Consider the following 27,696-nt stretch of genomic DNA (forward strand, 5'->3'; position numbering starts at 1 on the left):
CCCATAAAACAAGTTAGATATACAATGTAAGGATATCATTCAATGTATAATTTTCTGCATCTGAAACTTATTAGTGCTAGGGGACGTGAGGGATGTTGCACTTATTCATTATCCCTCATGTACAGACTCAATCAAACCAAGTCTGCAATTCTAACGTAATTTTGTTGTGATTAATGCTTCCGAGGGATCACTTTCTTTCCAGATTTTTATTAAGTCACCAATAACTTCACATGACGTAAGCGAAAGCCATTAAATGAATGTGTACTTACATGTATATGGAATTCTGACACATATTCACTTATTTTCTAAAAACAATTAGTGTCATTGCCAGTCAATTATGCAAGATGCTCGTTGCAACATCCGCATTATTTAGTTTTCCGAGTGTTAACCTTATAACAATGAAGGTGTCAAAAATTCGGTAAGAATTAGTCTAAATCAGAATATAAATTGTTAAGGTTACGTTTCACAATTGTCCCAAAATGGAACAGGTTGTCACAGGGTTTCTTCAGAAAAAAAAAAGAAAGATTTTATCCCAGCAGCAAAAATATTGAGTTATGAGTTATGCATCAGCTTAAAGCACAAATCTCAGAGTCTTTTTGTTCTTTTCAATTTTCACCCTTTTGTCGCAAAATTTAATTATTTTCTGTTAATAAAGTACTTATATGTAATTTTATATAGATTTTTTCATTTTAGAAATCTACTTGTATAAAATCTACTCTATATAAAGTTATATATAAATATACATTTATATGTGTGTATAATTTATACTTATTCCCTTGTCTAGTATATACTAACTTTTAACTCCAAAGGATAAGAATTCTTTAAGATTTGTCTTTCATTCTCATCCTTTTATATTGTGTAAAAATATTTTGTTTGTTATTTATTTGTATGTACATTATATATACTTTCGGGAATAAATATGTTTAAACTAAAATACTTATTTCCGGATTTTTATCCTAAAACAAAAGAAAAATGGTGTATCTTTTTGGTGTATCTTTTCGAAAAGAAAAAGAAACAAAAAAAAAAACAACACCCCCCTCCCCCCCACACACACACGCGCGCGCGCGCACGCACGCACGCACATACACACACACACACACACACACACACACAAACAAAACAACAACAACAAAACAACAACAACAAACAAAAAAATAATGCCAAAACATAAAATCGGAGTACTAAGCGCTTTAAGCGATTTTTAAAATACAAAGCGTGTTATGAAAAAATGTCTAGTTAGAAGCTACATCAGTTATTGGATATTTACGTGAAGAAAAAAATTCTTTTCCTTTTCAATTAAAAAAAATATTACCTCTTTATAATACTTTTCGACTTCAATTTTTTCACATTTTTCCTCTGTGTATATATCACTTGCAACACATTCTTCTCTCATCTTGTCATCTTCCAGAACCGCTATTTGAGCTAATCCTTTCACATATCCTTCAATTTTTTCATCAATGACCGGTTTATATTTTTCTTTTTTGACTGAAAAATCAATTTTCGATAACTCTTTTGAAAATTCTTCGATAAGTTCCTCACCTCTTTGTAGACTTATGTAGACGAGAGCTTCCTTGCCAACTGTAGATGATTTTATCTGTTGTTTAAGGTTTTTCAGTTTGCCTTCAAAACGAACCAGTTTTTCTCTGACGTTTTCAGAATATTTTGTGTTCTTATCGTACTGCTCATTCATCTCTCCAAACGCTTTCTCCACAAGGGAATCAAACATTGCATTTACTCTACTGCGAAATGATTCCAGATCTTCGATATATTCCGTCTTTGAGGTTTGATTAGTTTCGGCCTTTCGTTTTATTTTACCAAAACTTGATTCGATAATTTGAAGTTGCTCTTCGATCTGTTTCATCATTTTTTCTTTGTCATCTTCTAAACATATTTTCATTGCTTCTTCTAGTATATAGTCCATGTTAGTGCATGCCCTAAAATGGTAACACTGTGTATCCAAGCATATATGTGAATTGCTTAAATCTAAAAACATTTTGAGTACTTAATGTGACATTATCTATATCCAAGTGTAAATGGTCAGTGACGCGAAAAACTAAAAAAAAAACTTAACATTTTGCCATAATTGTGTTTATTTTTATATTTTTCTATAAAAAATTGACCAATTGTATTTTCTATCAACATTTTTCGGAATATATCGGTAACGCTTAATTCTTTAATAGAGTGGATGAGTCTTTTTCATAATACATGTAGTTTTTAAATTAGCAATTATTGGTCAATTGTCATGTTTTTTTATTAACAGCGAATCGTTAGAAATATATTACTTATTCAACTTAACTTGACTGCGAAAACATGTGTATAATGTAACTTAAAGCTTACACAAGCTACTATCATACCGATTTTAATAATGGAAATATAAAGAATAAAGTTCAGACATATAGAATTACGAGAGACATGATAAGACATAGCATGCAATTTGAAAAGTACGGGTGGATCACAAAATTATGTTAATATTTTGTTAATTAGCACTTTAGCTAGTGTACAAAAAGACAAAAATTACACTGGATTAAAGATACGAGGGTTGTCCAAAAAATTCGTGCACTGCAGTTATTGTCGTGAGAGTTATTGGTAGAATAACATGAATTATATATCGCTTGAAGGGGAAATCTGTCTTAAATAAGAAAACAAAAGAAAAAAACGTGTAATCGGCATGTCGTGAAATCGAATCGTCATACAGTTACCTTGGTAACGTAATACCGGCGCACGACAAAAAAATGGGTTAGTTCATTACTTTGATGCATCACGGTATTATTTAAATACTACATATAAACGGTAAAATTCAGGGAAAAGAGTGTGTACGTATTCCAAACGTCACTAGAAAATATGATGTCATTTGCCCTATTGTAACGGGCGTAAACAAACATTTGTGTGTGGTCGCCAACACTGTAATTAGGTGAAAATGCCAGTCGCTAAACGTCTGGACGATCATTAAATTTTGTGCAAATATTGGTGAAACACCAATAGATACCTACAAAAAATTAAAAGGGCAAGCGGGACAAGTTCAGTGTCACAAAGGCTGGTTTTTAAATTCTGGTTTTTGAATTGCACAAACGCTCTGTAGAGGGGCGAGAGTCGGTAGACGATGACAACCGGTCAGGCAGCCGTCAGGCCGTAATGCCGGTTGGGTTGTCCAATATATTCGTGCACTGTTGGAATATGTTACATGGACGTTGCATAAGAACAATACAAACTACAAATTTCTTTACATCAATCATTCCTCTATTCACAGTAAAAAATTATAACATAAAAAGTAAATGCCACTTTACAAGCAACAAACAATTAATACAATTACAGTAATGAACTAACCCAATTCTTTTTCGTGCGCCGGTATTACGTTACTAAGGTAACTTAATGGCCATTCTTTATCACGACACGCGGCTTACTCGGCTTTTTCTTTTGTTTTCTTATTTGAGACAGATTTTCCCTTCAAGTGATACATAATTCATTTGTTTTTATTAATAATTCTCACGACAATAACTGCAGTGCACGAATTTTTTGGACAACCCTCGTATTACTATTATTCTTACAATAGCCTTATTTCTGCTTAAATATGAATGATTAAAAAAACTGAATAGCTCTAAATGTAAAATTACCTGTGCTTCAATGATATACAAACGTGACAACATAACATCTTGTGTTCTTTGCAGAAGAATTCAAGGTTTTTGCCATGTGTAGAACATTTATACTGATCTCTTGACCAAACGTCAATATCATCATGTTTCAAGACAATATGCTTGGCAAGGTAAGGTACTCGCGGGTGTAACTCGAAACATTCCTCGCAATAGTAAGCCTCACAATCCGTGCAGTAATATTCGGCTTTGGTCTTCTTATCTCTAGTTTTGCAGGGAGTACAGTGCTTCGTGTCGTCCATGTCTATGGTTTTGCGGTCTGAATAAGCCATATCTAAAGAAACAAGGGAGAAATGTTAGGATATGATGAGCCTGACTTGTCAAAACCTGTAAAATACATGTATTATTACACATTTATGTACAGGAAAACACTAACGTGAAAAACAAATAATAAGTCCAGAACCATCTGATTGATTTGTTACAAAATTGACGTATAACTGCAAGAAGTATTGATTTTGCTTTCACTTTTTATTTTTGAACCTGTTTTGCGCCTTGGAAGGAGAGTTTATTAGCGGCATGGAGACAATTTGTTTTCAGGCTTCAACAAAACCGCAAACAATTTTGAGACTTGAGAAGTAATTTGAGTAACTTTGATAGAGGTCCACTAAACATATTAAATATTTAACCTCAAGCCATTGTCATTTCTTGGGATAAGACATTCAAAATTTTACTTTATTTATATAAGGAAAACTTACGACCAAAGGGTCAAGGCAAATTTGTCCCCGGGGCTATAATTTAAACAATATTCTGATTGAACTTGGTGAACAACTACACAACGTTCATGCCAAATATCTATGCTTTACTCTTTGCCAATTCAGAGAAGAAGTTTTTTTAACCTCTTTACGATTAACATGTACATACGAGATGGGCCAATTTTAACCTTATAGATGATATAATATACATTGTACCAAATATCAAAGCTCTGGACCTTTACTTTCAGACAAGAAGACGTATTTAACTTGCAATTTTGTAAAACATCTTTCCTTGTCCTAGGACCTACTAATGAAACAGGCTGGAACCATTTGAACAACTTTGGAAGGGTCATTAATGTTAAGTTTGGTTAATATGTGCAGTCATTAATTTTAGAATCGATATTGTTTAAAGAAATTGTTGACGGCGCACGACGACGGACGGAATGGGTTCACATGTTGAGCACGCTGCGTTTTGGAAACCTTGATGTCATTGAACATGTACAAATTAAAAGTTTTAAATATGTTTTGAATGAAATTATACAAGATTTCATTTGTGGTAAAATGCTATGCCATCACATTATACAACATTAATTAGTAAAGACAGAAGTAGTTCATTTTTTTACAGTGAAACGTTGTGCTAATTAATGCAGTAGAATTTAGTAAATTTAAAGGTAGGCCTCTATGTCAAAAATATAACTCAACTATTATCAGCGATTTTTTTTCTTAAACTGTAAATGACCAAATTTCATAGCGATATATGAAGAAACAACAAAAAGGGTCATTAAGTCAAGATCTATATCAACTGATACCATAGTTCAGTTCTTTATCCGAAACCATGCTTATATGGTTGAAATTTCGTGGCTGTATGTCAAATAACAAACACATTTTTATTAAATGCATATAAGGAAAATTCACGTCAGGCAACCAACCTCACCAAAGGGCCCATGGAGATAATTTAATAAAACTGTCCACTAGACATGCTTCATGCTAAATATCTAAGCTCTTGCTTTTTATTGTTCAAGAATAAAAAGAAAAAAAAATATATGTAAATAGAGAACCCATGTTCATTTGCGTGAAGCCTATTTCAACCTAGCCTGGTTTTCAGTCTATCGATTTTTTATGTGCTTCTGTTCGGCAAATCGACACTATCAAAACCAGAGATGTTGCGTTATCTATGACGATTGAGTATGAAATAGCGCGTATGTTATAAATAAGCAAAAAATATCAATGCCTGAATCCCAGGCTAATTTCAACCATATTTTGGTTAAAATTTGAACAATATTTGCAGAGGTCCACTAGACATTGTTTCATGCTAAATATCCAAGCTCTAGCTCATGTGATTTAAAGCAAAAAATCTTTTTAAGTATTTTCTAAGTATATACATAAGGAAACCCATGTACCTGCACTGAGGCGGGTCCAATTTTGAAGGGCTATTATATTGTAAAACTTGATAATTGTCCATTTGAAAATATTTCAGCCATGGGCCAAATTTGACTCAGGGCTATCGCTTGAACAATTTTTGCAGAGATTCGTTAGACAAGTTTTCTTGCTTAGTATCTTAGACCTTACCTATGCATTTTTCAAAATGAAGAATTAAAAAATAACTATATGTTTACAAAGAAAACCTATAAAAATCGGAATGGCTGAGATATCTTTCCCCTTCTTTTGCGTCTGTCCAATATTCTGTCATGCATTAATAATTACTTATAGTTATATGATATACTGTACATTTAGCATTTTGATAACTTCTTGATTCAATGGGTGCTTGATTTTTCACTAACGTTCGATAAATATACAGTTCTAAACGGTTTGATCTTATCTTATAGAACTTAAATGCTATTTGAGCCTCATTGTACATTTTATTCATGCTTCTCACATTCTTGTGTCATATTTGTTCACAGAATAAGTGAAACAAATGATTTTCTTGATTTGACTTGACTTACGACATTCGTCGAAACATTTTTATGAATATTTTCAGATTATATAATCATTTTCATTTTTATGCTGAAATTTATTATTGACTGAATTATGCAAAGAAGGTAATTATTCTTGTTCATTTCCCACTCTCAATGTTATGCTGCCTCTAATTATCAAGTAATTATAACCCATTTAACTCAGACGTATTCATTATAAAACAGATATTGTTAAAAAAAAGAATAACGTTGTACTTGGTTAACATTTTTCATAAATGATTAAATGGAATTATCTGTATCTGCAGTTTTTTCTTCGAAGTAAGTTAAAACTAGAAAGGTTTTCAATCACAGAACATATATTTCCCTAAACTTAGTATGGTACTGATCACTCTTGACGTTTTGTCGAAATCCCGCAAGAAGTTTGGCCTGCGAAAGCCGGTCAAGATTTTTCTATTTTAAGCTCTAGCGGCACTTTTGTTCTGCAAAGCAGAACGTGCCCGCGATATGCACAACAAGGTATAGAACTGATCACTCCTGTAAAGTTTCATTGAAATCCCACAAGCAGTTTTACCTGTGAAGGCTTGACAAGATTTTCTCTATTTTTAGCTCTGACAGCCGGTCATTTTGTGAAGCTATATGCACAAGTTAGGCAGGTACTGATCACTTCTATGAAGTTTCCTTGGAATCTCGTCAGGAGCTTGACCTGTGAATGCAAGACAAGATATTCTGTTTATAGCCCTTGTGGCCATTTCGTGCAAAGCGGCTGACATTGACGGTAATGTGCACAATAAGGTATGATACTGATCAATCCTGTGAAGTTTAATTGAAATCCCGCCTGCAGTTTGACTTGTGGAAGCTGGAAAATATTTTTCTATTAATAGCTTTGGTGGCCATTTTACGCAACGAAGCGGAACATGCCGGCGATGAGCACGACTACGTATGGTACTGATCATTCCCTTTAAGTTACAATGAAATTCCGCTAGCAGTTTTACCTGTGAGGGTTGGCCAAGATTTTTCTATTTTAAAATCTGGTGGTCATTTTGTTCAGTGCAGTGCAACAGAAGCTGGCGACGATATGCACAGATTTTACGTATAGTACTGATGACTGCTGTGAAGATCATTGCAATCCCGCCAGCAGTTTGACTGTGAAAGCTGAACAGGATTTTCTCAATAATAGCTCCGGTGGCCATTTTGTGCAATGAAGCGGAATGTTCCCGGCGATGCGAACGACTAGTGATGGTACTAATCACTCAAGTTTCAACGAAATACCCCGGGGAGTTTGGATTGTGAAAGCCAGAAAAGATTTTTCTTTTTAAAGTTTTGGCGGCCTTTTTGTAAAAACAATCGGAATGTGCCAGCAATATGCACAGCTAGGGATGGTCACGGTGCATATCCATATCGGTACTCTCTTTGCGAAATCTGCTCAAACGGTACCCTCTTTGTACATGCACAGGTCATTATCTGCTAAAAACAAACCAATCCAGTAAAATTTCATTGTAATAAGGAAAGGAGGTATGACAAGTAGAAAAGATGTATACCACGGAACACTAGAATATTTTATTTATGTGCTGATTTGTCATGTGCCCGTTTTTCATGTACTGCAACTTCACAATAAGCTACAAAAATCGACATGTCTTGCCTCGCCCATCACCTCGAAATATTTTTCGGGCTGAAATGAACCTGTGGCTTGATTATATATGCATCATACATATTTAGTATGTTCATTTACATATCATCTTCGGACAAATGGCAGTATATTGTCAAAAATAAATGTAAAATTCATAAAAAACACCATAGTTTCGGTTTTGCAGCGGCACGGGCTACCTCTCTTCATTTAAATTTTTATATCACATGTACCCTCTCATTTTTAACACATAGGTACCCTCAAGCCACGACATATGCTTTTATTTGCGTTAATCGTTAAGTATGTAATATTTGCATAAAAGTAAGAAATATTACATACTAAACGGTTAACGCAAATAAAAGCATATATGTCGTGCCTTGAGGGTACCTATGTGTTAATAAATGAGAGGGTACCTGTGATATAAAAATTCAAATGAAGAGAGGTAGCCCGTGATATATAATCAACCCACAATGAAATTTTACTGGATTGTTATCCATCGCTGGTTTGTTTTAGCAGAGAATGACCTGTGCATATACAGAGAGGGTATCGTTTGAGCAGATTTCGCAAACAGGGTACCGATATGGTTATGCACCGTGGTACTGATAACTCCTGTAAAGTTTCATTGAAATCCCGCCAGCAGTTTGACATGTGAAAGCTAGACAAAATGTTTCTATTTTAGCTCTATTTTTAGCTCTGGTGCAAAATAGAAAGTGCCTGCAAGATAGGGTACTGATCACTTCTGAGATGTTTCATTGAAATCCTACCAGCAGTATGACATGTGAAAGCCGGACAAGATTTTTCTCTTTTTATCTCTGGCGGCCATTTTGCATAGAAGTAAAACGTGCCGGCAATATGCATAACTAGTGTTGATATAAATGATTATTCCTGTGAAGTTTTGTTGAAATCCTAATAGAAATTTGACATTTCTGTTAATGCTGTGAAAATGTTTAAATTTGCATGTTCCAAATAAAAGTTAAATACACAAAAATATCTTGTTCAAGCACATTTTGGTTGCAAACGTGTACTTCAAGCATTTCTGGTTGCAAAATAATTCTTATTATCTTTTTATCCAATGTAAAACTGCAAAAGAATTCAAGAAAGATTATATTTACTAGACACATAATTCTTTGACATTTTTTTTGCAATCGTGTTATTTCACTTGATAATAAAAATATGTTTTCAAACGGTTTTTACAGTTTTAGGGATTTCTTTGTTTAGTTGTCAATTGCTATTAGATGTGTATAGTACACATATTTATAACGTAAAACAATGAATAGATAATGTTTATATACATGTATTTTTGATATATATCTTTGTTTTGCAGTGTTCAATCCCTTCCACAGGACCCATGCATGTCCATCACTTATATAGAATATTGTATTAAAGGACCGACTTATTGCTCTACCGGACAGAAACAGTAAAATGTATCAAAATCTGGATACAAAGTAACAAAACGAGATACTGAGTCGTGGCAACGGGTTAAATAAGTCATGGGAACGAGATACTATGTCGTGGCCACGAGTTACTAAGTCGTTGGCACGAGATAATTAAGTCGTTTGAACAAGATACTATGTTGTGGCCACGAGATACATACTATGATGTGGCCACGAGATATATACTATGTTGTGGCCACGAGATACATACTATGTTGTGGCCACGAAATATATACTATGTTGTGGCCACGAGATATATACTATGTTGTGGCCACGAGATATATTATATGTCGTGGCCACGAGATACATACTATGTTGTGGCGACGAGATATATACTATGTTGTGGCCACGAGATACATACTATGTCGTGGCCACGACATAAATACTATGTCGCGGCCATGAGATATATACTATGTTGTTGCCACGAGATACATACTATGTATCTAAATAGTTAAGTCGTAGGAACGAGATACTAAGTATTCCTGTTCGTTTTATGTAAAACAAGAAACTTTGTATCATTGACACATATATTCAAAGTGGTTCAAATTTTTAAAAAAGAAAAAAATAACTCTCGTAAAATACTGTGCCATTTACATGTACACATTAATTCTCATGTAATCTTTATTTTTGATAACAAACACTGAAAAGGCATATCTTTAAAAGTTAAATTTCAACTTTTCACATTTAAAATTGACTATTAATTGCAAATGTGTTTAATGACACTTACAATAAAACATTAATTACAAAATAATTGCATCATTGTTATACATACTGTGATACTGGTCCAAGATCAGATATTTTAAAGCATATCCTAACAGTCAGTCCGCAAAATCACAATAGAAAGTAAATGCACTGTAATTTCAGATTTTTTAGAGTGTGTAAATCTTACCCGTTTAAAACTTCCGTGTTAATAACATAACATGTTATCAGATAACGTACTAAGCTATTTTATATTTTAGGCCTACATAATTGTTTTGTTAGGGTAACATGCTCTCCGGGGATATAGGTAGAGTAGGTCGGATTGTTTATATATTCATTTCTCCTTGACAGTCATCAATGGGCCGTTGTCGGATTTTGATAATGAAACCTCTGATCTCAATACAGGATTGGAGCAGTACCTCTAGACGCTTGCAGAAATCATGATCACAAAATAGACAAATATCGTTTTTTTCGCCGATTTTTACATTTTTCATTCATAAATCGATGTGAAAAGATGAATTAGACCTATTAAAGTTCATTCCGTTGGGTAAAAAGGCAAGATTTTAGCATTTTATGATTCAAGCGCCTTGCCCGGTATATACCGGAATACGGTATTTAGTGTTGTGCTCCAATCCTTTTTGCGACGGACGCGCCCTCAGGCGCGTTCAGAGCTAAGTCATCTACACATGGGATTTCGTCTGCTACAATCGCGCAGTGTCCTCAACCGAGTAACAGCCCATGAAATAGTACATGAATTTGATCCTTTAAAACTCACATTCTTTGTCGGGATATCTTAAAATCTTCCATATTTAGCCTTTTCAATTTCAAATTAAGTTATCCAAGTTAAAATATGAACGTATTTGATTGATAAAAACGTTGTAGTCCCGTAGTATTATTGCGCAATATGCAAATTACTGCCGAAACGATTTACAGCTGTCGAAAAAGTAGGACAGCAAATTATACTATAATAAAGGTGTAAGCTCTGAGTTCCAAAAAATTATTAGTAGGACATAAATATTTCTACATTATACAAAACATAATTATTAACAAATCAAAGTTTTTCGTGACTCTAGAATAACTCGCGCATTAATAAAAGAAGAACTATTTTCGTGACTCATACCGCGGGTTTAGCTGAATATTCAGCAGTTATTAATAAATTAGATATAGTATAATGGTTAGTATAAATATCTATTTTTGAAAATGCATGTAACAAGAGAGTTTTTTCAACACTTTACTACCATGTAGTCTTTCATGGTAATCTTTATTGAAGGAAGTTATAATATCAGTTCTACTTCCGATTCTTGTGGTTTGTTTACATATTTTTCTAGGTCACGATATAACATTCGCTATTCTAAAAATAGATTATGCTTCACCTGCAGGCGATAAGGGTGTACACATTATACATGTAATAAACCAGCGGATACTTACTTTGCTTACATGCAATACTTACAATTGTAAGAAAATGGAATTTAGTGTGAAATTGAAAAGAACAGCTTAAGTGACATTTAAATTAAAATAAAAACGATGTGCTCTGGCCTCTACATCTTTACCTTGTAAATAAAAAAAATCTAAAAAATACACTTTTAATTGCTGATGATTTTAACCAAAAATATTTTTAATGAGACATATCCAAGAGAAATAAAAATACAAATGACTTCTATTTTATTGTCTATATGCCCACTATGATATAACACGAAGCAATTCTAAATAACATTCTCACATGTATAATGTATTATGCTTGAAGTTAATTTGCATGGTTTTATTTTAGAAATATTTCGTTGACAGTTTTTTTCTATTTACATATCATTCCTTGGAATAAATCGATAAGGACACTGATTTACAAGTTTGACCAGAGTTTTTAGGCATAAATTTCATTCTGTATAAGTAAAAAATCTGAATTACATCAGATTGGGACACATAAAATATATTGCTTTACAAATCTCGAACTTGTATGGAACAAATTTTCTCTGTTATATCTTTTGTGTTTTTTTTTTTTCTAAAAAAAAAAAACCTTAATGTCTCTCCGGTTGCATGTCCGTCGCATTCAGTGCTGCAGCACTTTGATTTTAGTCTCACTCCTGATAATGTCCCCGGATGGCACAAAATCATCATTTCTAACTCTTTAAATGACACCTTAGATGTTACAATTCTGAGTTCCTGTAATTCGGCAGATTGAAGGCGATCACACGATGTTTTATAAACATCGATTACCTGAGCCGCCATTTTCTATTACTGAGCGTCTATAAAACACTTCCGTACACATTTTGTTCTTGATGTAATTATTTGAAGACAAAATATTCATATGGTATTTATTTGACATGACCATTTCAATTTTGGTCAATATCTAACAAATGTCTTTTAAAATAGATTAAAAACGCTTTGTGTACGGTCTTGAGCATGTACTTGACTGGAAGTGACCATATACAGTATTACTGTACGGCGAATTCGCGATTATATTCGGCTAAATTCTTCAAAGTTTTGGCTGACTACATCGATTTTATGATAAACAATATAAAATGAAATTGTTTTTATTTGAATTGTAATTGTTTCTTCATATTTTGTGTGTGAAATATAAGCTATTTTTGACATTAAATAAAAATAGTAGGGCCGGGTATACTTTTATGTTGGGTCGGGTGACCAGAATAAAACATTTTTAGGCCTAAGTAGTGAAATTATTTATCGATAAGACTTGACATGAAGCTGATAAAACTACAATAAACTAAATAATGTAAATCACCAATTTTAAGTTTAAGTTATAGTTTGTGAAAGAAATGTTAAAAGACATTTACACCAGTAAGAGACATAACGAATTGGCTTCCTTAAAAAGAAAACATGCGATAGGTCTTTTTGCAGCTGGGGTAAATTTACTTAATTCTTTAAACGGGCGTATAATAAAATAAGATTTAAAAAAAGAGGACGGGATATACACGTTTAATAAAATATCGGTTCCGGCTTTTTACATATAACATTTGAATGAAAATATACAATAAGTTTGAATTTATGTACGCTGTCAGATGAGTAAATTTAATAAGGGCATACTTAAAATGAAATTAATGTATTTGACTTAATCATAATGATATGGAATGATGACATGATATTGGCATGGTATACTCTAAGAGTACCCTTAAAGTTACATTAAATAAATATTTAAAAATATTTTGTTTCGGCCTAACAAACAAGCATTCTACAGGTTCATTAACCTTTTTAACAGTATTGTAGTAAATCTCATCAAATAGTGTTCATAAATTAGGATTTTAAAGGGAAAAAAACCCCACGGTAACACTTAAGTTCGTATACAAATTTTAACATGCAAATGAAGGCTATAGATCAGCTCGTGTATGCGCTACGTCACATTGTTATAGTTGCTATCCGGAACACAGTAAATATGAGATTTTCTTGTGCAAACACAATTCAACCGTTTTAGCTTCACGGTGCACTAGGCCTGGGGTTCAGATAAAAAGTAATCATCTCATAAAAAGGATTAAATTTGTATGAAAACATCCGTTACAATGCGGAAATATACCGTTAGATTAGGACTGATGCATATAGTCATGTTTGTTGGTTTAATATTGATGTACGGATGATATGAAAAGGAGTTTCTCATTCAAACAGAAATTGCAATGTACTTCCGATTTCGCCACAATGAGGTTGCCCATTTTTAATGCTTATAAAACTTATTTTGGTTGTCTTGACACCAAAATAAAATCTGGAGTCGATATCAAACCAAATTTATTAATAAAATGTCGAAAATTCTGTTTTTATGAAATTTATTAAATGTAGCTTTAAGTCAATAGAACAATTGTAAATCAGATCTGTTCTATAAAGATCGTAACTAAAATATATAATTCATATATATTATTATATTACTATGTATTACAAGTCATGCAGGATGCAAATTTATAAGTCCAAAATATCATTTCACCATTGATAAATATTTTTAACTGAAGTAATCGATCTGTCAAATTTGACAGCAGATGAAACATGAAAAAATCTAGTTTTGCACATTATAGCTTTGTAAAATTAATTCAAAAATCATAAAAATATACAACTAGAACTCCGCGAGTCGGATGTGTCGCCTTGTGAACAATATAGTTAAGGAGAAATGGCCATGACAAAATGAAATTTGTGCACTGCACTACTTCTTAATAAGATCTATCATCCTATGAAGTTTCAAGTCCATAGATTTTATAATTTAGGAGAAATGGCCCGGACAAAATAAAGTATGAAAATTAACAAAGGGCAACAACTCAAAAAAGTAAGAAGTGCAGAGTACCGGTTCTTGTGCACTGCACTTTGGGTCATTATAAGAAGCATGCATACCAAATATGAAGTCAATCCAACTTATAATGACTGATTTATGCTCCGAACAAGCTTAAGGGGACGCCGACGCTGACAACGACTCCGACACCGCCAACAAAAGTAACCCCTATATGTCGCATTTTTCAAGGCAACACAAAAATACCTGAAAATCATTTTCCTTGACATGGTGTCTAAATTCCGCCAACAGCACAATGTAAAATTTATGATTTATCAGAAACAGCCAACATAAACTGTGAACAATTTTACGGACTTCTGACCGATGTTTGAAAAACTTGTTTAAAAAAGTTTTACGAACTGTCATGGCATCTGTTGTAAACAAGTCTGCTTGATCCCTTAGAAAATAAAGAAGTTACAGTAAAAATAATATTTTTAAAGAAAAATTCTAAGTTCAAGGGGAGAAAAATCTGAAAATATTGATGCTAGAGTTATGTACAATGTCACATAAGATGTGGTTGATGATAAGGAACATATATTTGAAGTTGATACCTTCAGAAACTAGAACTATCACTAAATGTGATTAATACCCCAACAAGACTGATTCGGAAATGAGGATGTTACTAGTAACAGAACACCTTGTAAAAGAATTGAAATATAGAGTTATGGTTGTGGCAATTAAAGATAGTTGTGGTTCTTGTATGTTGCACTTCCTTTCAATGTGGTTGGCCATTGATGAAGTTTAAATACTCTGTAATAAGTCCAGAAAGACAAAGAAAAGGAACAAAGGGCAATAACTCTATAAATACTGAAGATAGAGTTATAGTTCTTGTGCACTGCACTTCCTCTTATTGTGCTTGACCATTGTATGAAGTTGTTTTGAATTCCAACCAGTATGTTTTAAGTTATGCTCCGGACAAGGAAAAGTATCAAAGGGCAGTAACTCTGTATTTTGTCAAAATGGAGTTATGGCTCTTGTGCACTGCACTTCCTTTTAATGTCCTTGACAACTGTATGAAGTTGTGCTGAATTCCAAACAGTAGTTTTCAAGTTATGCTCTGGACAAGGAAAAGTAACAAAGGGCAGTAAGTCTGTAATAAGTCAATATGGAGTTATGGTTCTTGTGCACTGCACTTCCTCTCAATGTGCTTGACCATTGTATGAAGTTATATTGAATTCCAACCATTAGTCTTCAAGTTATGGTCCGGACAAAAAAGCAATGGAAAAGTAACAAAGGGCAATAACTCTGTAATTACTTTAGATGGTGTTATGGTTCTTGTGCACTGCACTTTCCCTTATTGTGCTTGACCATTGTATGAAGTTGTTTTGAATTCCAACCAGTAGTTTTCAAGTCATGCTCTGGACAAGGAAAAGTAACAAAGGGCAGTAAGTCTGTAAATAGTCAAGATGGAGTTATGGTTCTTGTGCACTGCACTTCCTCTCAATGTGCTTGACCATTGTATGAAGTTATAATGAATTTCAACAATTAGTCTTCAAGTTATGGTCTGGACAAAAGAAAGCAATGGAAAAATAACAAAGGGCAATAACTCTGTAATTAGTCAAGATGGAGTTATGGTTCTTGTGCACTGCACTTCCCCTCATTGATCTTGACAATTGTATGAAGTTATAATGAATTTCAACCAGTAGTTTTCAAGTCATGCTCTGGACAAGGAAAAGTAACAAAGGGCAGTAACTCTGTAATAAGTCAAGATGGAGTTATGGTTCTTGTGCACTGCACTTCCTCTCAATGTGCTGGACCATTGTATGAAGTTATAATGAATTCCAACAATAAGTCTTCAATTTATGTCAGGACAAAAAAAAAAGCAATGGAAAAGCAACAAAGGGCAATAACTCTGTAATTACTTTAGATAGAGTTATGGTTCTTGTGCACTGCACTTCCCATTATTGTGTTTGACAATTGTATGAATTTGTTTTGAATTCCAACCAGTAGTTTTCAAGTTATGCCCCGGACAAGGAAAAGTAACAAAGGGCAATAACTCTGTAATTAGTCAAGATAGAGTTATGTTTCTTGTGCACTGCACTTCCTCTCAATGTGCTTGACCATTGTATGTAGTTATATTGAATTCCAACCATTAGTCTTCAAGTTATGCTCCGGACAAGGTAAATGCAACGGACAAAAAAAAGCAATGGAAAAGCAACAAAGGGCAATAACTCTGTAATCACTTTAGATAGAGTTATGGTTCTTATGCACTGCACTTCCCCTTATTGTGTTTGACATTTGTATGAAGTTGTTTTGAATTTCAACCAGTAGTTTTCAAGTTATGCCCGGACAAGGAAAAGTAACAAAGGGCAATAACTCTGTAATTAGTCAAGATAGACTAAGAGTTATGGTTCTTGTGCACTGCACTTCTTCTCAATGTGCTTGACCATTGTGTGTAGTTATATTGAATTCCAACCATTAGTCTTCAAGTTATGCTCCGGACAAGGAAAATGCAACGGACGTCTGGACCGACCAACCGACCACCGGGTGACTCCTATATACCCCCCCAAACTTCGTTTTTGGGGGTATAAAAAAGAAGTAACAGTAAAAAAAAAATATTTTTTAAGGAAATTTCTAAGTTCAAGGAGAGAAAAATCTGAAAATATTGATGCTAGAGTTATGTATATTGTGACATAAGATGCGGTTGATGATAAGAAATATATATTTGAAGTTTGAAGTTGATACCTATTGATGCTAGAGTTATGTACATTGTCACACAAGATGTGGTTGATGATAAGGAACATATATTTGAAGTTGATACCTTAAGAAATAAGAAAGAGTTATAGTGAAAAATATTTTACTACACCAAAACTTTTATCTGAAATCTGGATGCAGACGCCAGGTAGAGTAGGACAGCTTTCCATATAGTTGAGCTAAAACTGAACTGAAAATGTGGACAAACATGCATGCGTAACCAATGCACTACAGAATGAATTAAAACTAAGTACTTTTATGCTTTGATATAACCAGTGATTTTTTCCCCTGTATTTTACAGCCGAATGAAGGCTGTTTCCCTAGTTCAAAATAGGTATATTTTCCCCTTAAAAGCTAATATTTTCCACTGTAATGCCCTGTGCACTTCTTCACCAGAACCATTACTTAACAGCATCTGACTTATTATATCAGCTAGAAGACAGGAAGCTTTCCCTATAGCCTCTGCTATGTACCATGCATGTTAAATTGAATTGAAATTAAATTTTTTATAAAATATGTGGGTAAATTCCATTCTCAGTTGTTGGAATTTGAATTTTCCCTTTTCTGATTTATCACGCTATATTTTCCCCTTCAGAAAGCCACAGGTTGTATTAAATTGAAAAAAAAAAATCACTGATAACAAACCCTGGACAGTAAGCATTGCAATAGCTCACTATGAAATAAAATTGAATGGCACTGAAGCTCAATAGACACATGGCTATGACAATCAAAATTGTACCAAAACCAATCGCTACAAAGTAATATAGATTTCTATTGTTTACCTTGTAATTTGTTTGCTGCAAATTTGATGGGTCAAAAAGATTTCATAGTCAGATTATGAAAAAAAAGACACATTTCTTTCAAAATTTGAATGAGCTTTATTTCAAGTCAGAGCATTTGGAGTACAAGAATATAAATAACCATAAAGAAAAATCTTTCTTTCATTCTAACAAAAATCTCTCGCACATGATCCCTGAATTGTACATGTATTATAATATTAATCCCTTCCCATAATTCCCTACCGCCCAGAAATCACAGTAAGCCAATCTTAAGGCAATCAACAGGTTCTCTCCCTTTGATTTATCAAAATTTAATGTTAATGAAATGATTTACAAGTGTTACAGCTTTTTTTTAAATAAAAGATACCTTAATTTAACTTAACAAGATAAAAGATTTACCTAAGTTATGGACTAGATTGTCTCCCTTTTTAAAAGAAAACATAATACATTTTGTGTTACGTTATTATATAACATTAAACAATAATTTTTCTTCAATTTTTGGTTTAACAATGTACATGTTTATAAAATTTGTATCATGCTTAAGTTTAAAACAACTATGAAAATCATCATTCAATTTGGTAATCAATTAAATTTTCTCGAATAAAAAAAATATTTTGCAGGAAAAAAATCCCTTTCGTAATTTAACTTGTTCAAAGAGAATGTTAAGATGTAAAAGGGATGTTTCATTCTATTAAAGAAAAGAACCATCTTTTTTATATATACCTAGCGCAATAAACAGCACTTCAATGTAATACAAAATATATCTGATTCACAAGAAACAAAACAGCCACTGCTTTTAATAATGATGATGAAGAAAATTGTATTCATTCAATATATATATACAAAATTTGTGCCAATAACACAATTATACATTGGAACGTCTATTGAAATATCACTGGTTGTTGCATAAGTCATTCAAATGAGTTCTTGTTCTTCAATAAGTAAGCTGCCAGGAAATTCTATTGCATTGGGTGGTCTGAAAAAAAAAATGTATTTGTTTAGATTAATGCTTTGTTAGAAAGAATACACATATAAAGGTATCTGGTCTAACAACAAATAATCTGGTCTTGCAAAATATAATCTGGTCTCGCAACATATTATCCAGTACTGTAAAATATTATCTGGTTTTGCAACATATAATTCAGTATTGCAAAATATTATCTAAACATATTATCCAGTCTTGCAACATTTTATCTGGTCTTGTAACATATTACAGTAAACTTCACTTATAGCGAACATGGTTATAGCGAACTTCCGGTTACAAGGAACAATTATTTTTGGCCCAAAGTTTGCCCTTCTTTATTCAATATAAAAATATACTGTTACAGCGAACACGGTTATAAGGAATTATCGATTATAAGGAACTCATTTCTTAGTCCCACTTTAGTTAAAAGTAAAAAATTACACTTTTATAACCAAGTCCAAAATATCGGCTATCATTAAATAGATCCACCATTTGCAACTTTCGTTTTCATTGGCACGGACTAAAACTCGGCCGAATGTACAGTTTATTGTTTGTTGTATCTGTGAAAATGAATTTGTATAGCAGTATGTAATAGTTTTCTATTTAGGATACTTTTAGCATGAGTTCTAAATTGTCACCAAGATAAAACCGTTATTCCTTTGATTCAATTATTTCTTTTCTTTAATAGTTTTGCTCGAGTACCATCAATAAGATCATTTATAGTCGGTTTTCAACATAATCATGCATGCTATTCCTTGCTAATCCATTGAAAAGTACAAAGTACGATTGATTGAAATGAAAAGAAATCTATGTCTTTCATAAGTAAAAGTCAATCTTAAAATATATTAGAAGATATTCAATATACAAGAGGGCCATGAGGTCGCTCACCTGTATATAGCCCCCCTCCCCCCCCAACGGCCAATTTTTACCCAAGGGCTTTTATTTGTTTATTTGAACAGACTTGGTAGACAGCCATAAGATGTTTCATGCTAAACATCTAAGTTCTAGCTCATTGGGTTTTTTCAAAGAAGATTTTTTAAGTTTTTACTATACACATATAGTTAAAAACAATGACACCCCTGGGGCAGGGCCAGTTTTGACCCCCGGGCTTTTATTTGAACAAACTTGGTAGATATTTACTTAAAGATGTTTCATGCTTAATATTCTTAACTCTAGCTATTTGGGTTTTTTCAAAGAAGATTTTTTAAGTTTTTGCTTTACACATAAAAGGAAAATCAATGACCCCAGGGCGGGCCAGTTTTGACCCCAGGGCTTTATTTGAACATACTTGGTAGACACCCATTAGAACATGTTTCATGCTAAATATCTTAGCTCTAGCTCTTTGAGTTCTTTAAAAGAAGATTTTTTTAAGTTTTTACTATGTGCATAATAGGGAAAATCCATGACCCCCTGGGGCGGGGCCAATTTTGACCCAAGGGCTTTTATTTTAACAAACTTGGTAGACACTCATTAGAAGATGTTTCATGCTAATATCTTAGCTCTAGCTCTTTGGGTTCTTTAAAAGAAGATTTTTTAAGTTTTTACTATATGCATATAGGGAAAATCAATGACCCCCTGGGGCGGGGCCAATTTTGACCCCAGGGCTTTTATTTGAACAAACTTGGTAGACATTCACTAGAAGATGTTTCATGCCAAATATCTAAGCTCTAGCTCTTAAGGGTCTTTAAAAGAAGATTTTTTAAGTTTTTACTATATGCATATAGGGAAAATCAATGACCCTCTGGGGCGGGGCCAATTTTGACCCCAGGGCTTTAATTTGAACAAACTTGGTAGACACTCACTAGAAGATGTTTCATGCCAAATATCTTAGCTCTAGCTCTTTGGGTTCTTTAAAAGAAGATTTTTTAAGTTTTTACTATATGCATATAGGGAAAATCTATGACCCCCTTGGGCAGGGCCAATTTTGACCTCAGGGCTTTTTTTTTTAATAAACTTGGTAGACACTCATTAGAAGATGTTTCATGCTAAATATCTTAGCTCTAGCTCTTACAGTTCTTTAAAAGAAGATTTTTAAGTTTTACTATATGCATATAGGGAAAATCAATGACCCCCTGGGCGGGGCCAATTTTGACCCCAGGGCTTTTATTTGAACAAACTTGGTAGACATTCACTAGAACATGTTTCATGCCAAATATCTAAGCTCTAGCTCTTACAGTTCTTTAAAAGAAGATTTTTTAAGTTTTTTACTATATGCATATAGGGAAAATCAATGACCCCCTGGGGCGGGGCCAATTTTGACCCCAGGGCTTTTATTTGAACAAAACTTGGTAGACACTCATTAGAAGATGTTTCATGCCAAATATCTAAGCTCTAGCTCTTAGGGTTGTTTAAAAGAAGATATTTAAAGATTTCTCTTTCGGTTGCCATGGCAACCAGAGTTCTGCATGGAATTAAATTCTTTGAACAATTTTTAAAGGTTACCACCAAAGGAACATTCCTGTGAAGTTTGGATGAAATTGGCTCAGTGGATTATGAGGAGATGTCATTTAAAGCAAAAGTTTACGGACGCCGGACGGACGCCGGATGAAAAGCGATCACAAAAGCTCACCCTGTCACTTTGTGACAGGTGAGCTAAAAAGAAGGAAAAATCAAAATTTTGTTTATTCTTAATCATGGAAAGAAAAATTAGCTCTTAGATAGGAATAAAATATGAAATTTTATGAAAATTTAGAAAGGGTGCAATAGCAAAGGATTTTAAAATTCCACAAAGTACGCTCTCGGGTATTGTGTCTAAAAGAGAAATAAATGACTAATTTTTCTTAAACAAATGCTCTTCAAAATGGTGGAGGATGGTAAACAATCAGTTTGGTATGTGTAAATCTGTTCGCTATAAAAACTCCTAATACATGGAACTAATTCGCTAAATGCTTTAATACAAGGAACTCCGGATATAAGGAACAGATTTTGAATGTCCCAGCCAGTTCGTTATAAGCGGAGTTTACTGCATCTGGTCTTGCAACATATTATTCGGTCTTGCAACATATTATTTGGTCTTGTAACATTTAATTTGAACAAACTTGGTAGACACTCACTAGAAGATGTTTCATGCCAAATATCTTAGCTCTAGCTCTTTGGGTTCTTTAAAAGAAGATTTTTTAAGTTTTTACTATATGCATATAGGGAAAATCTATGACCCCCTTGGGCAGGGCCAATTTTGACCTCAGGGCTTTTTTTTTTAATAAACTTGGTAGACACTCATTAGAAGATGTTTCATGCTAAATATCTTAGCTCTAGCTCTTACAGTTCTTTAAAAGAAGATTTTTTAAGTTTTTACTATATGCATATAGGGAAAATCAATGACCCCCTGGGGCGGGGCCAATTTTGACCCCAGGGCTTTTATTTGAACAAACTTGGTAGACATTCACTAGAACATGTTTCATGCCAAATATCTAAGCTCTAGCTCTTACAGTTCTTTAAAAGAAGATTTTTTAAGTTTTTACTATATGCATATAGGGAAAATCAATGACCCCCTGGGGCGGGGCCAATTTTGACCCCAGGGCTTTTATTTGAACAAACTTGGTAGACACTCATTAGAAGATGTTTCATGCCAAATATCTAAGCTCTAGCTCTTAGGGTTGTTTAAAAGAAGATATTTAAAGATTTCTCTTTCGGTTGCCATGGCAACCAGAGTTCTGCATGGAATTAAATTCTTTGAACAATTTTTAAAGGTTACCACCAAAGGAACATTCCTGTGAAGTTTGGATGAAATTGGCTCAGTGGATTATGAGGAGATGTCATTTAAAGCAAAAGTTTACGGACGCCGGACGGACGCCGGATGAAAAGCGATCACAAAAGCTCACCCTGTCACTTTGTGACAGGTGAGCTAAAAAAGAAGGAAAAATCAAAATTTTGTTTATTCTTAATCATGGAAAGAAAAATTAGCTCTTAGATAGGAATAAAATATGAAATTTTATGAAAATTTAGAAAGGGTGCAATAGCAAAGGATTTTAAAATTCCACAAAGTACGCTCTCGGGTATTGTGTCTAAAAGAGAAATAAATGACTAATTTTTCTTAAACAAATGCTCTTCAAAATGGTGGAGGATGGTAAACAATCAGTTTGGTATGTGTAAATCTGTTCGCTATAAAAACTCCTAATACATGGAACTAATTCGCTAAATGCTTTAATACAAGGAACTCCGGATATAAGGAACAGATTTTGAATGTCCCAGCCAGTTCGTTATAAGCGGAGTTTACTGCATCTGGTCTTGCAACATATTATTCGGTCTTGCAACATATTATTTGGTCTTGTAACATTTAATTTGAACAAACTTGGTAGACACTCACTAGAAGATGTTTCATGCCAAATATCTTAGCTCTAGCTCTTTGGGTTCTTTAAAAGAAGATTTTTTAAGTTTTTACTATATGCATATAGGGAAAATCTATGACCCCCTTGGGCAGGGCCAATTTTGACCTCAGGGCTTTTTTTTTTAATAAACTTGGTAGACACTCATTAGAAGATGTTTCATGCTAAATATCTTAGCTCTAGCTCTTACAGTTCTTTAAAAGAAGATTTTTTAAGTTTTTACTATATGCATATAGGGAAAATCAATGACCCCCTGGGGCGGGGCCAATTTTGACCCCAGGGCTTTTATTTGAACAAACTTGGTAGACACTCATTAGAAGATGTTTCATGCCAAATATCTAAGCTCTAGCTCTTACAGTTCTTTAAAAGAAGATTTTTTAAGTTTTTACTATATGCATATAGGGAAAATCAATGACCCCCTGGGGCGGGGCCAATTTTGACCCCAGGGCTTTTATTTGAACAAACTTGGTAGACACTCATTAGAAGATGTTTCATGCCAAATATCTAAGCTCTAGCTCTTAGGGTTGTTTAAAAGAAGATATTTAAAGATTTCTCTTTCAGTTGCCATGGCAACCAGAGTTCTGCATGGAATTAAATTCTTTGAACAATTTTTAAAGGTTACCACCAAAGGAACATTCCTGTGAAGTTTGGATGAAATTGGCTCAGTGGATTATGAGGAGATGTCATTTAAAGCAAAAGTTTACGGACGACGGACGGACGCCGGATGAAAAGCGATCACAAAAGCTCACCCTGTCACTTTGTGACAGGTGAGCTAAAAAAGAAGGAAAAATCAAAATTTTGTTTATTCTTAATCATGGAAAGAAAAATTAGCTCTTAGATAGGAATAAAATATGAAATTTTATGAAAATTTAGAAAGGGTGCAATAGCAAAGGATTTTAAAATTCCACAAAGTACGCTCTCGGGTATTGTGTCTAAAAGAGAAATAAATGACTAATTTTTCTTAAACAAATGCTCTTCAAAATGGTGGAGGATGGTAAACAATCAGTTTGGTATGTGTAAATCTGTTCGCTATAAAAACTCCTAATACATGGAACTAATTCGCTAAATGCTTTAATACAAGGAACTCCGGATATAAGGAACAGATTTTGAATGTCCCAGCCAGTTCGTTATAAGCGGAGTTTACTGCATCTGGTCTTGCAACATATTATTCGGTCTTGCAACATATTATTTGGTCTTGTAACATTTAATTTGAACAAACTTGGTAGACACTCACTAGAAGATGTTTCATGCCAAATATCTTAGCTCTAGCTCTTTGGGTTCTTTAAAAGAAGATTTTTTAAGTTTTTACTATATGCATATAGGGAAAATCTATGACCCCCTTGGGCAGGGCCAATTTTGACCTCAGGGCTTTTTTTTTTAATAAACTTGGTAGACACTCATTAGAAGATGTTTCATGCTAAATATCTTAGCTCTAGCTCTTACAGTTCTTTAAAAGAAGATTTTTTAAGTTTTTACTATATGCATATAGGGAAAATCAATGACCCCCTGGGGCGGGGCCAATTTTGACCCCAGGGCTTTTATTTGAACAAACTTGGTAGACATTCACTAGAACATGTTTCATGCCAAATATCTAAGCTCTAGCTCTTACAGTTCTTTAAAAGAAGATTTTTTTAAGTTTTTACTATATGCATATAGGGAAAATCAATGACCCCCTGGGGCGGGGCCAATTTTTGACCCCAGGGCTTTTATTTGAACAAACTTGGTAGACACTCATTAGAAGATGTTTCATGCCAAATATCTAAGCTCTAGCTCTTAGGGTTGTTTAAAAGAAGATATTTAAAGATTTCTCTTTCGGTTGCCATGGCAACCAGAGTTCTGCATGGAATTAAATTCTTTGAACAATTTTTAAAGGTTACCACCAAAGGAACATTCCTGTGAAGTTTGGATGAAATTGGCTCAGTGGATTATGAGGAGATGTCATTTAAAGCAAAAGTTTACGGACGACGGACGGACGCCGGATGAAAAGCGATCACAAAAGCTCACCCTGTCACTTTGTGACAGGTGAGCTAAAAAAGAAGGAAAAATCAAAATTTTGTTTATTCTTAATCATGGAAAGAAAAATTAGCTCTTAGATAGGAATAAAATATGAAATTTTATGAAAATTTAGAAAGGGTGCAATAGCAAAGGATTTTAAAATTCCACAAAGTACGCTCTCGGGTATTGTGTCTAAAAGAGAAATAAATGACTAATTTTTCTTAAACAAATGCTCTTCAAAAATGGTGGAGGATGGTAAACAATCAGTTTGGTATGTGTAAATCTGTTCGCTATAAAAACTCCTAATACATGGAACTAATTCGCTAAATGCTTTAATACAAGGAACTCCGGATATAAGGAACAGATTTTGAATGTCCCAGCCAGTTCGTTATAAGCGGAGTTTACTGCATCTGGTCTTGCAACATATTATTCGGTCTTGCAACATATTATTTGGTCTTGTAACATTTTATCTAGTCTTGCAACATGTTATCTTGTCTTGCAACATGTTATCTGGTCTTGCAACATATTATTTGGTCTTGTAACATTTTATCTTGTCTTGCAACATGTTATGTGGTCTTGCAACATATTCGCTCATTCTCAATAAGACACAGCATTTGATGTTCCACTGGGTAGCTCTTATACGAAGGTTTTTCTTGAGGTCAAAATGTCGTTAGAAAGGTGGCTGCCACTTTGTCTAATAGGGACACTCTCAGTTTTACATTTCTATCTGTTATTTTTCTTTTACAAGTACCATTAATGCCCTAAAATGTAACATACGTTACTGTCGCCACCTAGAATTTTCAACTTTGAAATTGTGTCTCAGAAAAATAAGTTCCAGAATAAACGAAACATGTGCAATTAGTCATTGCTGTGTGTATATGAACTATGATTATTGGTAAAAATTACATTTGACTGTTAAAATCTCATTGATATAATGGATGATCAAATGTCGCCAAATGCATATAAATAAATAGTGACAAACCTAAAACAATAATAAGTGGAACCGAAATTACATAATTGAATCGATGCATGCTTAATAATACAGCATATATATAATTATAAGTAAAAATAAGCTTGCAGCCTCTCAAAAATCATTATATTTTCGGAAATTTTCATTTTTTATTCAAATCTTTTCAACAGCATTTTAAAAAGAAACATACGTTACCATTATTTAAGAGCCAATCCATTCAAGGAAGAATCCAAACAAGAAAGAAAATTAACATGTGTGTAACTCTGATATATTAACCACAAATTATGGCGGGTTAAACAGTCTTGCGTCATTTTTTAACCCACTTTCAATGTAAAATGAAACATACGTTACAGAAACATACGTTATCAACTTTTTAAAGTAAGTTTATCAAAAGGGAAATTGAAGTCAGAAAGCACGTATAACAACATCATTAACTTCTATTTGACATTAGTAAGTAAATGTTGATAACTTTGGTCGAGTTTTAACTTGTTTAAGTAACCACAGTGAAACAAACGTTACTTTTATCAAACAGACTTTATATTGTTTACACATGCATATATAAAAACATAAAATCGCATTTTTATGACAATAGAATGATGTACATTTGATTCCTAAATAAAAAAGTCGATTTTACATGTAAGTTTCAATTCCGTGATTAAGTTCATAAATAAGCGAGTGTGAAACATACGTTACTCCAACTTACAATTCAACAATTTTTGAAAATTAAAGATAAAGTTGGGATTATCATGCCTGTTAGTAACGGTTACCTTGTATTAGATGTAAGAAGATACAAAATTATTTTTACAAAGAAAAGATATGTTAATAATATGTTGATGTACCAGCAGAAATGTTAAAAAATATTTTACAAGATATTGATGTTCTCAGCAACAACTAATTCGTTTCTGCAAAGAGCTTACTGACCGTATTTCATTCTATATATAATAATGTTAAAATAATATCCATAAATATACATTATTTTACAAAAAATTAAATTGTTTTCTCAACCTTTACTTGCATTTGAATAAAATGAAACATACGTGACATCCTATATGGGGATAAATATAGAACTGCTTAGCAATAAATTTTCCAAATATTAAGAAAGTGAAAAGTTGAATGTTTTGAAACAAAATTGCTAATACAACATTTGTGTATGCATTCGACCTCTCATATATTATATATGATATATATCCTTTGAATGAAGACATAAAATAATCATTTCCAAAATTGACTATTTTTGCTTTCTACGAATATTTAACTTTGAAGAAATTAACTGAAAATTAGCAAGGTACCCAACTTCCTTGAATTTTCCTGGGTTAGAAAGTCCCTCTAGATAGAGAATTTACAGATTTTGATATATTTAAAAGACATTTGTTGTTAACCCATTACTTCATATACACGCCTTTTAACGCCTTTTTCACCCCCCCCCCCCTTTTTGTTGTCTCAAATGATGAAAAAATGCCTTATTTAGGTCCCAAACACTTGGTTTTGTTTGAGAAATGTTGTTAAAAAAAGTGACCTCTTTTTCGGCGCGGCCCCCCAACCAAAAGATACATCAGGGGGTTGCCAGAAGGGGGATGTGCCCCCTTCTGTTTGGGGGGTTTGAAGGGGGGCGTAGTCCCCCTCATCGCCAAGAAAATTTTGGGCTTGTGAGAGGCTGTAAATGACCCCAGATTGATCATAAGGTAACGTGTAAGCAACGCTGAAAA

At 33.5% G+C, this 27,696-nt stretch overlaps 1 protein-coding gene across 1 annotated transcript; it reads right to left on the reverse strand.

Moving 5' to 3' along the window:
• Window positions 1-1,312: 1,312 nt before the first annotated feature.
• On the reverse strand, window positions 1,313-10,216 carry LOC132734495 (E3 ubiquitin/ISG15 ligase TRIM25-like; the record flags this gene model as incomplete). The annotated part of the gene is made up of 3 exons (XM_060721238.1): window positions 10,082-10,216; window positions 3,612-3,921; window positions 1,313-1,934 (listed from the first exon to the last, which is right to left on the reverse strand). Coding segments are annotated over exons 2-3 (930 nt in total), but the record flags the coding sequence as incomplete, so codon positions are not given.
• Between the last annotated feature and the right edge of the window lie 17,480 nt (window positions 10,217-27,696).

This window comes from Ruditapes philippinarum, unplaced genomic scaffold (genome assembly GCF_026571515.1).
Source record: "Ruditapes philippinarum isolate M1 unplaced genomic scaffold, ASM2657151v2 ctg11256_1_1_1_1, whole genome shotgun sequence".
Classification (NCBI taxonomy): Eukaryota; Metazoa; Mollusca; class Bivalvia; order Venerida; family Veneridae; genus Ruditapes; species Ruditapes philippinarum.